The 16,776-nt window shown below is 48.4% G+C and overlaps 6 protein-coding genes across 6 annotated transcripts; 4 read left to right on the top strand and 2 right to left on the bottom strand.

Moving 5' to 3' along the window:
• Positions 1 to 296: 296 nt before the first annotated feature.
• An01g02320 (uncharacterized protein) lies at positions 297 to 1,222 on the top strand (the record flags this gene model as incomplete). The annotated part of the gene is made up of 4 exons (XM_001388633.3): positions 297 to 308; positions 460 to 574; positions 641 to 916; positions 987 to 1,222. The coding sequence occupies 4 exons, from the start codon at positions 297 to 299 to the stop codon at positions 1,220 to 1,222; spliced, it is 639 nt and encodes a 212-aa protein (XP_001388670.1).
• A 1,242-nt stretch (positions 1,223 to 2,464) lies between these two features.
• Positions 2,465 to 3,560, bottom strand: An01g02310 (uncharacterized protein; the record flags this gene model as incomplete). Its single annotated transcript, XM_001388632.3, has 3 exons — positions 2,465 to 3,092; positions 3,190 to 3,356; positions 3,474 to 3,560. 3 exons carry the CDS (start codon positions 3,558 to 3,560, stop codon positions 2,465 to 2,467), a joined length of 882 nt encoding a protein of 293 aa, XP_001388669.3.
• Positions 3,561 to 4,001: 441 nt separating this feature from the next.
• An01g02300 (uncharacterized protein) lies at positions 4,002 to 4,720 on the top strand (the record flags this gene model as incomplete). The annotated part of the gene is made up of 4 exons (XM_001388631.3): positions 4,002 to 4,004; positions 4,079 to 4,178; positions 4,327 to 4,457; positions 4,529 to 4,720. 4 exons carry the CDS (start codon positions 4,002 to 4,004, stop codon positions 4,718 to 4,720), a joined length of 426 nt encoding a protein of 141 aa, XP_001388668.1.
• Positions 4,721 to 6,480: 1,760 nt separating this feature from the next.
• Positions 6,481 to 6,964, bottom strand: An01g02290 (hypothetical protein; the record flags this gene model as incomplete). The annotated part of the gene is made up of 3 exons (XM_059746381.1): positions 6,481 to 6,543; positions 6,722 to 6,780; positions 6,823 to 6,964. 3 exons carry the CDS (start codon positions 6,962 to 6,964, stop codon positions 6,481 to 6,483), a joined length of 264 nt encoding a protein of 87 aa, XP_059603110.1.
• Positions 6,965 to 9,114: 2,150 nt separating this feature from the next.
• Positions 9,115 to 11,370, top strand: An01g02280 (hypothetical protein; the record flags this gene model as incomplete). Its single annotated transcript, XM_059746378.1, has 6 exons — positions 9,115 to 9,639; positions 9,955 to 10,142; positions 10,197 to 10,760; positions 10,818 to 11,012; positions 11,068 to 11,151; positions 11,196 to 11,370. The coding sequence occupies 6 exons, from the start codon at positions 9,115 to 9,117 to the stop codon at positions 11,368 to 11,370; spliced, it is 1,731 nt and encodes a 576-aa protein (XP_059603109.1).
• A 2,084-nt stretch (positions 11,371 to 13,454) lies between these two features.
• On the top strand, positions 13,455 to 15,176 carry An01g02270 (uncharacterized protein; the record flags this gene model as incomplete). Its single annotated transcript, XM_059746372.1, has 6 exons — positions 13,455 to 13,490; positions 13,564 to 13,616; positions 13,993 to 14,047; positions 14,096 to 14,155; positions 14,571 to 15,055; positions 15,110 to 15,176. 6 exons carry the CDS (start codon positions 13,455 to 13,457, stop codon positions 15,174 to 15,176), a joined length of 756 nt encoding a protein of 251 aa, XP_059603108.1.
• Between the last annotated feature and the right edge of the window lie 1,600 nt (positions 15,177 to 16,776).

The following is a 16,776-nucleotide window of genomic DNA, read 5'->3' as shown; positions in this document are numbered from 1 at the left end:
GCACTTCTGCTGCTGCTGCTCCCCCCCAGTCTGCTGCTTTAAGCTTGGCCTAATCATTAGACCCGCCGTTGCTGTGGACTGCCCTTTAGGCGCCTTTGCTTTGCGCGAAACCCCCGACGACCTGGGCCCCGACTCTTGTCGTCTTGTCTCTTTCTGCAAAAGAAATTTGTGTTGCTGCTCCTTCGACCCGCTGTCACAGCTCCTGTTGGGATAGCTTCCATTACCGCTTCTCTCTCTCTCTTCCCCTCCTCCCCTTCCCTTCCCTCACGGCATAATTCACGCCAGATCCTACCAGAATGGCTTCCAAGGTAAGCCTTGTCGCTGCGCTTTCCAATTTCCGTCATTAGCTTCCATGTGCCTCCTGTCAACCTCCCTTCCCGACCGACTTTCTCTCATGATCTCCGCACACTGCCTCACCCCGGAAAATGGACGATTCGCTCACCTCTCGGTCGCATATAGTTCTTAAGAGAATACAAACTCGTCGTTGTCGGTGGTGGTGGTGTCGGAAAGTCTTGCTTGACTATTCAATTGATCCAGAGCCACTTCGTGGATGAATATGACCCGACAATTGAAGGTGGGCGCTGAGCTCTACTGTAGCTTTCCCGACCGTGTGGCTCATGTTTCGATCGTGTTTATACAGATTCCTACCGCAAGCAGTGCGTTATCGACGAGGAGGTGGCATTGTTGGACGTTTTAGATACTGCCGGACAGGAGGAGTACTCGGCGATGCGTGAACAGTACATGCGAACCGGCGAAGGCTTCCTTCTCGTCTACTCGATAACGTCGCGCCAATCATTCGAGGAAATCATGACTTTCCAACAACAGATCCTGCGAGTCAAGGATAAGGACTACTTTCCCATCATCGTGGTCGGCAACAAGTGCGATTTAGAAAAGGAGAGGGCTGTTTCCGAAGAAGGTGGGTTTCCCGGCCCAGCATCTGCTTGCCGGGGGAGGATGTGGCTGACGGTTCTTTCTTTACTTTACAGAGGGTGAGGCTCTAGCACGGCAGTTCGGCTGCAAGTTCATCGAGACATCCGCCAAGTCCCGTATTAACGTCGAGAACGCTTTCTACGACCTCGTGCGCGAGATCCGTCGGTTCAACAAAGAGATGTCATCGTACCCGTCTGGCGCGGGCGGCGGCTCACGCGCCCCGGAAGGAAAAATGGACGTCAGCGAGCCTGGCGATGACGCCGGCTGCTGTGGAAAATGTATAATTATGTAATGGGACAGGCGTTGGATCTAAAAGAAATACATACAGGTCGAGATACGGAAGGAAAGCAAAAACACATACATTCACTCCCGGCTGGAAAGAGAGGTCAGCAACAGAGACGGGCCACTTGCCTTGCTGCAACATGTGGCTGGTCAACACGCGTTTTTTGATTTGTGATCATTATACCATACGAGCCTCAACTCTCAGATGATGTCTGCTCTCAACCCCCTAATGCCGCCATCGTCTCCATGAACGTTCGATTCCCCCTTTGTTCCTCTATTTTGTTTATTATTACTTTTTGGAAGATTGATTTTTCTTTGACGATTTCTCGATCTTTGAAAGGACGAGAACGGAGCCTGTCAATAGATCTGTGCATTAATATAGGTACGCTATTGTCGCGGTTCGCATTTGTGGTACTATTCGGAACTGCAGAATCATCCTTCCTCTTCGTCTTGTCGGCCGCGCTGGACGAGCAATTCAGATCTTTTGCACATTCAGCAGCCGCTGATCCTCTTTTACTTGTCGCCCTCAATCTCATTTGATCTCTTTCCTATATGCATCGGGGATACGTTTTGTTCTCTTTCACCGAATTTGCTCTATGTCGGGCTTGATCGCACCTGCTGAATCCTTCTCGGCGAGATAACTGCATGTTGATGCTCCAACGGCCCTGGGAAGGAACCGGGTAGTCTGTTGGAAGTATAGACGTTGTGATATCGCGGTGCCAGCTAGCCTGTCGTTTGCCCGTCTTCGCTCTTCCCACCTCTTATTTTGGTCTTTCCTTGGTTTCGTTCCCCCTATTCTGCACTCAGCAGCGGCGCGCAATAAGCATATCTATCTTAGTCTGTCCGATTTCTTCCTTCATGTATACACTTGAACTATTGGGTAATCTTATTTGATTTTGGAAATTGTGGTCCTCGAGAATAAGCCTTCATTCTTCTGTCTCTCTGCGGTTCGTATTTTATGGTTGGGTCCTTAGTGATGTCTTTGGGGATTTAGTGGCTGGTTTTCTAACCTTAACAACTTCTACTTTTGTAGTGAGTGATGAGTGGTACGTTGATTTTTGACTTGCACGCGTCCCTGATGGCACAATATTTGTATGGACACCGTTGAGAACAGCACGTCTGCAGGTCCGTGGACTCCTAACGCCCATACAACCGAGTGATACCATGACATATTCGGAATAAGCGTGTCATTGTCTAATTCTCTAGCAACTATTGTCTGCACAAAGGCATACTATGACCGCCAGCGTTCCACTTATTTGCTCTCCTCGGTGTCAGAGGGAGGGTCAAGCTCATCCTCTCGAGTTACCTTGGTTCCCTCGACATTCTGCTCCACCTCTGCGATAAGCGAGTCCATGAATTCCTTGTCAGTGCCGACTAGAGTCACAGTGTTGCGCTTATTACCCCACCGGGGATAACTGCCGACTTTGATGTTCTTTGAAGCAACGCGTGTAGCAAGTTCCGTCAGATAAGGGGCGACCGTACTCTCCGGAAGTGGTGTGCTGAACAGGTAGCGATAGATGCCCTTCCCCTCCGGGTTAACCAAGCGAGGCAACAAGTTCGGCTTGAGGTGCTCGAGTAGCCTTTCAAAGAGACGAGGAACACCAGGAAGGATATGGACGTTGCCGTTGACGATGGCGATCGGCACCCACATATCTTCGGCAACAAAAACGGCCTGTTCTTCCAAAGGCACAGACTCGTCGTGAGGGATCTCGACCATGCGCAACTTCGCAGTCAGACTAGGTGACGGGGTGTCCCAATCGAAGTCTGGCTGCATGGGATGGGGCTTGGACAGCTTCTTCATACGCTCGAATGCGGCTTGGTGGAGCTTTAGGTTCAGACCGAAGGCCTTGGCTATCGATTCATAGGTGATGTCGTCGTGGCTTTTGCGATTCACAATCATTCATCAGTCAGCTTTCAAGCCATATGCAGTATTCATGCTCGTGTGGGGTGTGCAATCGACGTAGGGGGTGTACGGACGTTGGGCCAATGCCTCCACTGGTAACGACAAAATCATAGCGGTCGCTCATACGTCGCACTGCCTCAATGATTTCGCTCTCATCGTCTGCGATCACTTCAATGCGCTTCAGTTGAATGCCGAGGGAGAAGCAGAACTTGGCGAAGAAGGCAGAGTTGGTGTCGATGGTCTGGCATTATCGGCAAACAGTCAGTCTTGGTGAAAACCAAGGTGGGTATGCACGACGCTTCAAAAGGTAGAAAAGCAACTGAATAGCAGACGCCGGTATAACTTAATCGCTCCTCACCTTTCCACCAAGGACCTCATCACCAATAATCAGGCATGCCGCCGTGTGAATGGTCCTCTTATTCTTCGGGAGGACGGATGATGTCATTTTGGGAGATGGCGCACGAAGCAGGGGCGGGGTCAGAGAGGGCGAGGTGAAGGTAGGCGTGGAATGGAGGTTGAGGGACGGTCGAGTGAGATGGCGGGCGACTTGACCGAGACGACTGAACATGAGGGAAAGGGAGGAGGAGGAGAGGGTGAATGGCGGAGTAACAAACAAGCGCGGGCGGGGAGGAGAATTATTGAATGAAAGTGAAGGGAGAGCGAAGAGGAAGTGGAGAAGTGCCGCGCTCTTCATCCCACCGGGCCGAAAACGCGGAGCACCACCACTTGCTTGTTCCTCCTTCGTTCTCTTCGGTCAAATTCATCTCCATCCATCCCCGCTCACATCCCGTCTGGGGGTTCCGATTTTCGACTCTCTTGCTTCTAGCGCACTTCCGAATATCCTGTTTCTACCTCCGCCTTACTGTCGCATCACCCTTATCACAACATGGTAAGTGGACATTGCCCCGCATCGCGCTCCCGCTCCCTTTCCCCCCTGCTAACCTGGAGCCTCCGTCCATGCAGTCTGAATCACGACTATATTCCTTTTCCCCCGAGACCAAAGAAAAGCTTCGCAAGTTCCGCTTGGGAACCTCCCGCGCTAAGGATCCGCAGGCCATCATTTGTAGGATCCCGTCTCCTGTCGTTGCTACATAACCCCGCTCTCTTATCCTCTATCTATCACGAGCACAACCGTCACAGCTATCGCGCGAACTTGTTCGCTTCACATCGGATATCTCAGAACAATGGGTCGTTGACAACAGGGTTGGCAGATATCATCGATAGTAAGAGCCAGGAGATCAGACCTGAAGATGGCGAGGTTTACTCCAAGATGGAGGATCTAGCCGACGAGCTGCCCGAGTCGTCCCCTCGGTTTATCCTCCTTAGCTATCCCCTTACCCTCGTGAGTATTTCGACAAGCCTTGTTTCATCTAGACTTAGCGAGGAAGACCTAACTTGTGTTTGTTGTATTAGGCTTCCGGCCGTCTCACCGTTCCTTACGTCATGCTCTACTACCTCCCCGTGAACTGCAACCCGAATTCGCGCATGATGTATGCGGGTGCTGTCGAGTTGATGCGCAATACGGCGGAGGTTAATCGGGTGATTGAGGTGCATGAGGAAGATGATATTATCTCGATCGAGTCGAAGCTGCAAAACGCAGATTAGGGAGATTTTAGATTAAGGATCGTTGGTCTGTCAAGCTGGTTTTAGGCCTTTCTATATTGGTCATTCATGACGCTATGCGTTTACTTCATAATTATAGTGCTGGCATTGTATACATGATCAGGTTAGATACGGATACAACAATGAGTTGCTAGACGATTTCTCAGTTCCGAATGCACGTCTCACCAGACAACACTATAGTATTCAACTCATGTTAGAAACGAAACCAAGACATCGAGCACACGCAGCTATCTATGTAGCTACCCCAAATCTGATTTATAATCAATCACAAATTCCCCGACAGAATTTGTCATTCTTCCTATTCTACACTGCAATATAATCCCTTGCATGACTATCGATAAAATAGCCTCGTCATAACATACACACACACACACATGATATATGAGACAACATAGATAGAAGTAAGCACCGACATCAGACCGGAAACCTTTTCCAGGTTTGACTGCTTGACATGTCTATCTTAGTTTGAACTGAACCAACTGGTTGGGTTGGGTTGGATGGGGATCCACTCGGGCAAATATGCGCCTTGAACTTTGTTTCTTGTTTCGTTTTGGTTGGGGTAGAGCATTGATACTAATGTGTGGATTATCTGTAGTAGTATCTAGCGTATGTATATGTATATGTTATTTTGGTTTGGAGGGGAATGCGGAGTAGTACAGTTGGAAGAATGTGTAGGTATTTGGATGGGTGCTTGTTCGTGGTATCTTTATCACTTAATGAATGATAGCCTTGGTGTCGAGAGGGAAGTGTATGATTGTCGGTCGTTGAGTTGATAGCAGGTGTACAGTGTAGTTGAATTTGAGGTGGTAGTTTTGGTTAAGCAGAGCCTGACATATATTTCTATGCTTGCTTGCTTAGTTGTGATATGAGGTGAAAATGAGGCTGAATATGTTTGTTGGGATATCTGGTCCTATCAATTGAGTGTTGTTTCGTAGCTACTTATGGGTACTATAATATAAGGTAGTAGAAATGATAATTGCATGCAATGTAACATAAGAAAGAATCACGAGATCGTACAAAGTATCGATATCCCATCCAATCAACTGTACTTGAGACCCATCAATCAATCAATCAATTAATCGAAGCAATAGAACCTTCCGTGCCTAAACTCATCCCATACAAGCTAGGTAACTAACCAAGTAATACTTATCCCCCTCCCGTAAATCCTAACATCCATACATACATACATACATACACCATCCATACAAGCTCCATACGCGTCCCCACAGTGGATCTCCAGATGAAAAAAGCCACTAAACAAACCTCACCATTCCTCTAAAGGCAGGAGTTCTGACACCTGGCACTGCCGGTAGAATATCCACCCCTCGACATTCTTGTGTTCTCTCCGCGGCGCTGGGACTGGATATCCCGGGCCTTGTCCATACGAAGGAAGTGCAATGTGATTGGGCCTATGCTCTTCCCTTTTTCCACTTTTCTTCCCCCCCCCCCTTCCCCTCTTTTTGCTCCTCTCCCCTTCTGGATCACGGAGATCGGTGGTCAGCTGTGTGTGTGTTGTGTTGAAGCTGACTGAGAAAGGTGGGTGGTGGTGGTGTTCAGCATGCTTGTTTTTTGGTATATTAATTATTCAGCCCTGCAGATTGTATTAACTAGTTATTAAGCCTAGTTAACTACTAAAGGCAGTTGGCTGGCTGTAATGTGAAAGTGAAGTGCTGATAGTAAGTACCGGGTGTTTGGCACGGGGGGAGGGGGTGTGGTCCCCATCTCTTATCGTTTATTCCCAGCTATTCGGTACGATGTTGAAATGATGAGCTGTTCTGGGTGGGAGGATCTATTCTGAGTAGTATCTATGTAGTAGTAGTAGGAGTCAATGATTGACGATCCTACATCCAATCCAGCCTGAGGCCATCAATCTCCGGTCGGCATTTCCGAATCTACAATGAAAAGGAAACCACCTCCCAAGCAAGGAGCAAGAAACCAGAACCACGGTTCCAACGATAAGCATAACAAGCCGGAACCACAAACATCTCCATCATCATCACCACCACCATTTTCATGCCATGTGTCCTGTCCAGTCCCAGTCCCTGAAACCAACAACAAAGACAATCCTTAACTTACTTACTTACCCACCCAACACCAACCCTCCAACGATGTACCTACAAACCGGTGGAGCAAAAACCCAAGTTCACTGCCTTCGAACCCGGTAGGTGAATATTTCTCCGATCTACTCCGTCGGCGATGCAAGTTAAGGTTCTTCGGTTGCTTCATGTTTTTCTTCACCTCTGACAAATTCCTGCGCGCTACGCTTCCGCTAGATACATACATACATACATACATACAAACACACTTCATACGTAGTTACTTACAGGGTCGTCGGTTACGGCAAAGGAATGGGCAGGCAGTGTCTAGCGTGTTGAGTTGGCGCCTGCAGCAGACAGGCTGCATGAAGCCGTTGCCGTTTCTAATTTATTTTCTTTTTCTATTTTCTTTTCTTTGGTAGGGTAGGGTGGAAACGAGGTGTGGTGTCATGCATCATGCATGGTCTAAGTGGATGGATGGGATGGGAATGGAATGCTGCGGGCGTCTAAAACAGTATTTACACATACACAACCTTGACAGACCAGGCTGTCGGAATGCCTCGGTATGGAGACGTACTATGGTTTCAGCGCTGTGTGATGAGGAGTTGGTCAGGGAGTCTAGAATTCCGCGCGGGTAGGGACTTAGCCTACTTCTTAGGTTAGTAGTTCGTTGTGATGGAGGTAAGTAGTTAGAGATGTCAATGATGGTTTCTACTTTGTAAGTAACTGGTAAAATGAGAAAAATGCAAGGACAATGGTTGCTCCCTTATTTCTCTTCTTCGTAGGGGGATGTCCGAAGCCATCGTCACACCAGAATCTATGCATGAATTATCGGATAAGTTGGGATTGTCGGTGATGAAAGCAGCAGTTGGGACACTATGATGACACTGCAATTCCTTTGAGTTCTCACTAGGAACTGGTTCCCGGATAGTAGGCCCCTTTGTGTTCAGTTAATATAATATAAATTGGTAAGTCTTGCTCCTGAATAGTCGTCTGTCCTTCGGCCGGATCTTCGGTCGAAGTGAGTCTCAGCTCAGGAGGTAGTCAGGTAGATGTTCGGTTCCTCCATGGGGCTTCCTGATTGAATGGCGCATCGCTATCCCGGCGTGAAATTGAAGGGAACCGAGCCAGGGAAAAGGATCCCCCAATGATTCATTCCATCATGTTGTCGGTTTCTCCAGGCTAGGCTGCAGCAGGTTGTCTGATCATAGGCGGCACCGCCATCTACGTAAGGCTTCTTGCTCCGATTAAGATCTATTTGCTCGAGTCAGTTGTCATCCTCTCCGGTCCATGCACAGAAACGTTTTTGGTAGCCTCGAGCCGTTAATGACTGACTATATACTTAGAGCGTCGTTATTATTATCCTCGCTATCGTCTTCTTGCAGCTTCGGAGCTGTTGGTTGTATCTGACAAACTGTAAAATACACGGGCTTTGGTCGTTAGGAGCATATCCCGGAAAATACGCGATGGTTATCTTTGGTACCGCTCATTCTCCAGCTGACATCATCTTCAATCAGCGTCTGATTCCGACCACGCGGATATGAAGGACGTCATGTTTTTATCTATTGTAATTAGTACTCAAGATCAGGAGCATCCTAAATAGAAACTGATAATATTTCCGGATCAGCAAAATAGGTTCCCAGGAGACAACAGTCGCAAAAACCCACACCTTCCGGCGCGACCTTCTTCAGACCCGCGGGCGAGACGCGGTGGGTTCGGGCATTGTTCCAGAGTGGGTAGGGTGCCACGGCATTAGACTCCAACCCCCAAAGCGCCCCGTCGCATCGGTTCGCCCGCTAGTTGCTGGTCATCATGCTGCATGAGGATGTCGAGGCGTATATCAACCAACCAGCTCCTGACCAGATTGGCCTATCGGCAACACAGAGACGATGACTTTGCCTAATCGGTCCTGAGTCTTGATTCTAGAGTTTCTGCTACTTTACTCCCTTTGTTTCCGCTCGGATCGTGGAGCTTCCTGCCATGGTATTGATCGTTGTTTTCTTCACGGAGACAGGCATCGATTTTCGATAGGAGCTGAGTATCGAGTCTTCTAGTGAGAATAGACTGGTTGGCTATAAAAAGTGGGTTTGGTTTCCATAGTTTTGACTTTGTTAGTAGAGGCTCCGGCTCATGTCAATGTTTGGTCCATTGGTGTCCTTAATAAAGCAGGAAGTGAAATCTAGAAAGCATGTATCAGAGAAGCGAAGGTGTAAATAAGAAGAAGAAAAGGACAATATGAAGAAATAAAAAATTGGAAATAAAAAGAGAGAATAGGGAAAATTAAAACAAACTGAAAATAACCACAACGGAACAGGAAAGAGTTAAGTATCGGGGGAGGCCATGTGCCACACTTCCCTTAGATTCCCTTTAGCTACTACTACTTTAGGCGCCTGCCACTCTTACTTGACTGTTACTTTACATACATACAACTTCCTTACCCACCCCCCTCTCGCTCGTCCGGTTCCCCCAGAAAGTCTGTTCGGCTTCTATTTGACGTTCGGCTCGCGCTGGTCGTTTGCCTTCTTTTTATCTTCCTCTCCTCCCCGTCGTCAAGTCGTGAATCTTCAATTTTCCACCATCTTGGCCGGTGACTTTGTTCCGCTCCCAGCGTGCATTCCACCTCCACCACCACCACCATCCCCCATCCTTTCACAACGTCACGTCCCATTCCCTCCTGCACATACTTTACACACCTTATACTTTACATCGGACATCTCATCCACGCCCGGTCCACAGGATCTGACCGCCCCTCAGCCAATCATCCGCTGGATTTGCCCCCAGGCTGTTCCAATTCCCTGCGACCCTTCCTGTTGGGTTTTTCACCCATCTCACCGTCTTGTCGGGTGTCCCAAGCCTACGGTTACGGTACACGCCCGTGCGACCTGCCATACTTAACCGGTGGCTCCCTCGTTTCCCACCTTATTCCACCCACTTGGTCGTTACCCCCCCAATCTGGGTAGTCGCTCCTCGGCGCTTTTGCTTCCCAGTAATTCAACCACCACCACTATAATTTCTCTACAACGTCCCCTCCGATCCCAGTTGGTATGAATTAAATAGCGCCCACAAAAAGTGTCATTACACTGTTCGACCTTTTTCCGACACCACCAAAGCAGTCACCCTGTCCATGTCGTGCGACGCCACACATGATCTGATTTGAATACGACCGGCAAGCGAATTTAGAGATCGACGATACTACCGGAGAAAATGTCGACTCAACAGGATCCCAACCCTTCCAACGAAGGCAAGCACGATGGCTTGTCCAAATACGTTAAGCGCATGAAGATGGCTCTGAGGAGGAGCTCAACTGTCCGGACCACCACGCCAGTCATGCAGAAATCAAGAGAACCTGAGCCAAGCCAAGCTCCCGCGTATGTTCATCTCCCATGGGTTTGGTTACTTTGTGCCACTGACTTGCGTTACAGTCCCCAACGTATCCCGCAGGCTCCTACCGTCAAAGCTACACCCGACGCGACCGTTTTCACCAACTGGGGCGCCATTCAAGAAGAGAAGGCGCGGGCTCTATTTGCGAAATACGGACTGACCCTTGAGCCTGGTGAATGGAGGTCCCCTAGCGATACGACCGTGCAGCGTGTTGTCAGACCGATCCGTATGCGAGTGCGCCGTACCTGCCATCGCTGCCAGACCACCTTCGGCCCGAACAAAGTTTGTGTCAACTGCCAGCACGTCCGCTGCAAGAGCTGCCCTCACCATCCCTCCACCAAGACCAACGACCACCGCGACGACACCCAGGCTGCACTCCAGGCCATTGTCGCGCAGAAATTGCACAAACCTGTCCCTGTGCAGCACAAACCCAAGCAACCTCCTCTTACGCTGCCCTCACGCACCGGCGGCCAGGATGTCATCCACCACCCGACCCGACAACGAGTCCGCCGTACATGTCATCAGTGTAGTACTGTGTTCGCTCCGGATGCTACGGAATGCAGTACTTGCCAGCATATTCGGTGCACAATGTGCCCTCGCGACCCGTGCGTCCACCCCAAGCCAATTGTGTTTGTCGAAAGCTCTTGTACTAACGAATTCAGACCTAAACTGGGCAAATACCCGCATGGCTATCCTGGAGATGTCGATGCTCCCGCAGAACCTCCTGCACGGACGTGGAAGAAGCCGCGGCAGCGGGTACGCTATACATGCCACAAGTGTACAACGTTGTACCGATCGGGAGAGAGAAATTGCTCCAATTGTGGCCAAGAGAAGGGGCCTGAAACAATACGAGATCCGTAAGTCACTCCATTGTTTGATAAGGTGACCCACGCACTTGCTAATACATCCCAGACCTCGCAGAGACAAGCCGAAACCAGACCCCGAAATTGTTCGACGGGTTGAAGAGCGATTGGCAAAAGTCAGGATCAGTACTGGGTAGATAGTTGGCTGGTATACAATCAATCTACTTCGTTATGCAGCGCAAATGGCAAGTCAGGATTTTCAAACCGGTTGCCAAAGCTGCGTCTGTTCACTTACGTGCTCGCACCTTCTTACGACAAGAATAGCAGCTCAGCAAGCTTTACCCTTTGCAGCTCTCGAATGCCACAAGGCACTGGGCATGCAACGATGGTTGGCGGACCTAGCATTGTTTGAATCTTGATGTTACTTTGTGGCACCTGATTATTGACCGGTTTACTCTCCGTTGTGTAATATTCTTGTTATGCTTAGTTTGGACGCTGTGGCGAACGAGCTGAAAGGTGGCACAATACCCTTGCAAACTAAGCTGAGCAGGAGCCACTAGCCAGCCAGCTGGTCGGGAGAGGCCAAAGCCACGGGTCAACCAGGGCCACTTGTGGTCCCAACTTAAATGCCACGGTGGGAATCGGTACGCCCCGCTGCGTATGTTAAGTGGCCGTTATCAACCAATAACCACGGTCAGGGGAGTAGCAGGACTAACGGTATCCTCCCTGGAGGATTCAGGAGGCCAGGCTGATGGCGAGTCTCCCTATGATCCCACGCCAGCCATCCTTTTCATCGGGGGTCTGGATCCCTGAGGACCAGGATATTCAGCTAGCTCCACTGCCCCGCAAGACGATGTTGGCCGGGACCGGTTCCCGGCGCTTTGGCGTTGTCTCCTCGTCCAGCAAGTTGACTGCCCATCGCATGATGCACGGGGTTAATTCTCCTATAGTAACAGCGTGTATATGCGTGTGTGACAGCAAAGCTCTCTTGGCTTGACTGTTACTGCCCATTGGGCGGGAAGTACTTATCCTGTCCAACTCCGGCGACTTGGTTGTCGTCCTCCTATGCATGAGGATGAATGTAGAGACACCGGCTGACCTGACCTGATCTGACCTGCCCACACTTACTCACGCGGTGTGTCGACTAACCCGATTGCCCTCTAAAGCAGATCTAATTTCCCGGTACCAGCAAACTGGGATACCGATAAATTAAAAAAATAAATAGCCCCTGCGTACTAAAATCATTGTTTGATACTTCCGACCTGCCAATGAGGCTGGATACATTCTACCCCTGACTCGCGCAGATAGGTTTTTTTTTGCAAACGCCGACCAAATCCCGCAACGAGAGGATTCGGCCGGAACACGGATGTTCATGCACGGATCAGAGATAGATCGTGTTTGGTGCTAGTAGCTGCTAAACTGTTGGAGTCGGTTTAAGTGCTTATGAAGATTGTCTTGGATAGTCGACACCATTATTAACTAACTAATAAATGAGAGAATTTTCAGCAGCTGTCTTGAATGCAAAGTAGTCAGCCAAGTGGGTCTTCGTCCTCACCTCTGTACCTTGAGATACTGTGTAACTTTCCATACCACAAAACAAAGAAGAATATGTCTAGGTAGTATCTATTCCATTTCTCCTAAAGATACTAGCAGTAGGGACCCAGTCTAAATAACTAGTAGTAGACTACCACCCCCACATGGATACGCAGGTAGACGGTAGTCTTGCTGTGCCAAGGACCCAATGCGGAATGCCGATGCATAAGACGGTCTGTTAAGCACCGGGATGGATGAGTCCAAAGTGGTGGGAATGGAATTTTAAGTGACCCGTTGGTTTGGGTTGTTTGGCGTGGTGTGATGTGAGGGTTGTGCCACCACCACCACCAGCAGCAGCTAAGCAGGCACTACTTATTTCGGCAATGTGCTGTTGTTATGCAGGGTGGTTATAGGCTGGGATGTTATTATAATCTCATATACACTACGTATAGTATTTATAGTTGGGGAGGGTATGTATGTATGTATGTATGTAAGTATGTATGGAGTTGTGTAGTTTCAATGCAAATGTGAGGTTTGCTTCGGTTTCATGAAGAATGTTATTTCATTTGTATACAAAGTTGCAAGGTAACTAAGCATACTATCCATTAACCACATACTTTGTACTAATAGTTTACCCTTCACCCTACAAAAGTACCAGTAAATACCACCATCTCCCCTCCCAGAAAATCCAAAAATCCCAAGAAACCCAAATTCCAGCTGTCATATCATCCCCACACCCACAACCCACACCCACACTAGTTACTTCCTTCCCTCCTGCTTCCCAACTAGGCAGTAGACTACCAGCCGTTACGCTTACCCCGAACAGGATAAATCCCCAATGCTGATCTTCGCTCACCCCCTCCCCATCTCCCTATTCTTCCTTTCTTCCTTCCCGACACATCATGGCATGACTCGATGTAGTCCCTGAAGAGGAGATAAAATAGCTCTTTAGTGTTATTATTCATGGATGCGATCTACGTAATCGTTGCTGTCCCAGAGGTGAGTTGGCACGGACTCCCGGTAAGGTATAAAGTACTACTTATCCTTGACTGCTCTGCCCGTATCTACCTAGGTAATGTCTCTATCCTTATTTGGTAATACCTTGAACGGGATCTCCACTTCCACGTAAGTACTAGTAGTAGTCTACACGCGGTACTTGGGATCGGAGCGATGAATGGAGTGCTCTGGTTCGGAGGTGTGTTTCCTGTTCTGGGGTGATGGACGTTGGATGGTGGGGTTTGTGGTGATCATTTGGTGGTTTGAGTGTACTACGTAGTTGTTGGGGGTTGTAGGGGTGCATGTGAGTAGGAATGGGGTGATTACTTTGGGGGAATTCCGGATCGAGAGGGGTTATGATTATGATGGATGCCTTGGGGTAGAGCAACTAGAGAGGTTGTAAGATTAAGAGGATGGCTCTTTGGGGGCATTTTATATACTGAGACAACAGAGTACAGTGGCATAATATTCAAGATAGAACAAAACTAGCACCAACGCAAAGTAGAAATCGTCCTAATCTCTTGGTCATGCCAATACCGCCCACGATCTTAGTTGACCATGTGTGTTATATCTAACAGTAAGACTAACTGAATGATTGTATGCAAAAGCCTGGCACCATGGAATCAGAGATGCTGGAACCCGACGAGATAGTAGTTGGCAAGCGGGAGGTAAGATAGTATCGTGGTGTTTGGAATGACATTGCAACAGTACTGACATTAAATGTAATCACTATCGTGCTCATGTGACTGCGAGGCAGCAATGGAGGCAAGTACAGTAGCCGTGACGTTGTAATTGGCCATCTCGTGTTGCTATCCTGGGATTTGCCAGAATACTTGGGGATAAGTTGATGAGAAACAACATAGGGCACTGAAAGAGGTGATGGTTAAACATGCATCGNGAACACAAGGAAACTGCCGGGAAACTGAGCACTTGAAGCACCACCTTGCTAGAGACCTCATTGGGAGTCCAGGCAAGCATCTGGGAGTTGAGGCTATACAGCTGGTGGAGATACCCGCTGCTGAAAGGCAGCAGTTCGAAACCTGGAGGCGCCTACAAGAAGGCTCGCGTATCCGCAGTAGTTAGAGACCTAATCTGCCTCCTCCCCCGACATACCCATCACCGCCATGGTTTACATCATCAAGATTCACGTTGACGGTGGCTGTAGAGCCGAACGGTCAGCCAGGCTCGATCGGGGCTGCAGCCGCTGCTTTTAAGGACGCGTCCGGCAGATTCCATGGCGAGACAACAGAAGACTTGCCTTCATATACCGCTCCGACGAATCAGCGAGCTGAGATAACATCCGTTATCCTCGGTCTAAGGATGGCCTTGAAGAGATATGATCAACTACACTCTGACCCTTGGTTGGATGTCACGATCTACTCCGACTCGGCATTTGCAGTTGACTGTATGGAAGAGTGGGTCTACAAGTGGATCAGGAACGGATGGATGAATTGTAAAGGGAACGAGGTAGCAAATCGAGATCTCATTGAAGAAGCAGTGGTTCTCAGTGACCGGCTGAAGGAGAAGGGAGATGTGCGTTATGTATGGATTCCAAGAGAGGAGAATCAGTATGTTGATAAGCTGTGCAATGATTTGATGAACACTATGTGTTTAGTTGATAGGCTGTGCAATGACCTGAAGAACGCTAGGTGTGACGAGCAAAGCTCCTCTTCTGATGACAGCTACTAGACAGTTGGAGGGATTCTGTGTCTAGGAATCAAACCGACAACCACTTTTCATTGATGTTGGAGCGAATCGAATCTATATTGGCTGATCGTGGACTGAACTGCTCGAAGGCTAAGTAGGATATTATGCTACATGATTTTGCCTCTTGACGCGACATCTTGACATTCTTGATGAAGCAGCTAAAGAGATATTGTCGACACGAAGAGGCAGGATGAGTATAGCTGTCCAAGTGTGACGACTCACCCGGCTCATCCTCTTAAAGCAACAATGCCTAGATCAGGCGGGAAGGAGGCGCTCGTAGATTTACCTACCTATTGACAAATCCGGTGTATACTTACGGAAGGATTTTCTGATAATCTCGTGTAACATCACTTTATTAAGATCACCTCGATGTCAATCTTGTGTTCAGGAGGATACTGATAGTCTGGCCCTTACGTCGATCAAGGAGGGCTAGGTAATTCTTGCTCCTTTCATATTCGCCGATCATCCGAGTTATGAAGCATCATCCTGGTGATGATCATGGTATGCCTTATCTATCTAATTACAAGGTGATTTTATCGGTCTGCTACTGTAGATATGATACCTTTATGTATACATGGAATTACAGTGCAGTTACCATGGGCCATTTCGAACGGTCCGATCCGTCGACGACCCGCCGGAGATTTGCGGATTATCTACTGAGTACCTTGGGACGGGTATCTTCTTTATTTCTTTCGTCCATCATACGCTATTGTAATCCAGTTTTAGTACCAATTTGCAGTGTTCAACAGTAACCTATCTTGAGTGTGTCCATCCCCACGGTAAATCTATACATACTCTCATTCCTCGTATGAAGATCACATAAAGCAATAAACACTGACAATTTCATAAACAAGTCAAAGACAATCAAAACACTAACTCAATGACAAACACCCGAACTTTCAATGGTTACTCAAACCTCATCCTTAAGTAAGCCTTATCCTGTGTACATCCGCTCCCACCTGCCGTCTTGCGTCATCCCCATCCATTTTTGCTTTTTCCTCGCTTACCCTCGCATAATTTACAGGCTGCTTGCTTGCTTGAAAGAATCATCACCGCTCCGGTGGAAGGGTTCTCTTGCAGCCGCCCTACTTGACTGCTGTACCTCGCGATTTGTCAACTGACTGACTGACTGCACCAGCCAGAAACAGGGCAATCCAGGCATTGCATAGATCATTTTCTTGGCATGTCGGGTCAGGGTTACTTGGGATGGGTGATCCTTGTAAATCTCATGGTGGGTGATCTGGTATATTTTCGAGGGAATAAAATGAGGAAAGTTATTGTTTACCGTCAATCTAAATGCTGCTCTAGGCATCTTGACAATCGATACGTGATTGAGCTCTTATCGTGTCATTCTATATACTAGCAAGACTACATGATCCACTACACACCCTGTGATATAGGATAGTTACATTATAAGACTGACAATCAAGCAAAGACAACAAGCCAGTCAACGCACCCCTCTCAAGTAAGCAACCAAGACCGAACCCCCGACCCCAGCCACTGGCACTTTTGACTATTAAGTTATATGTTATGTATTGACCGAGCCGAGCATCAAACTTCCACAAAAGCAAAGAAACAAAGA

Source organism: Aspergillus niger, assembly GCF_000002855.4.
Source record: "Aspergillus niger supercontig An01".
Classification (NCBI taxonomy): domain Eukaryota; kingdom Fungi; phylum Ascomycota; class Eurotiomycetes; order Eurotiales; family Aspergillaceae; genus Aspergillus; species Aspergillus niger.
This window is presented reverse-complemented; position numbering and strand designations above follow the sequence as displayed.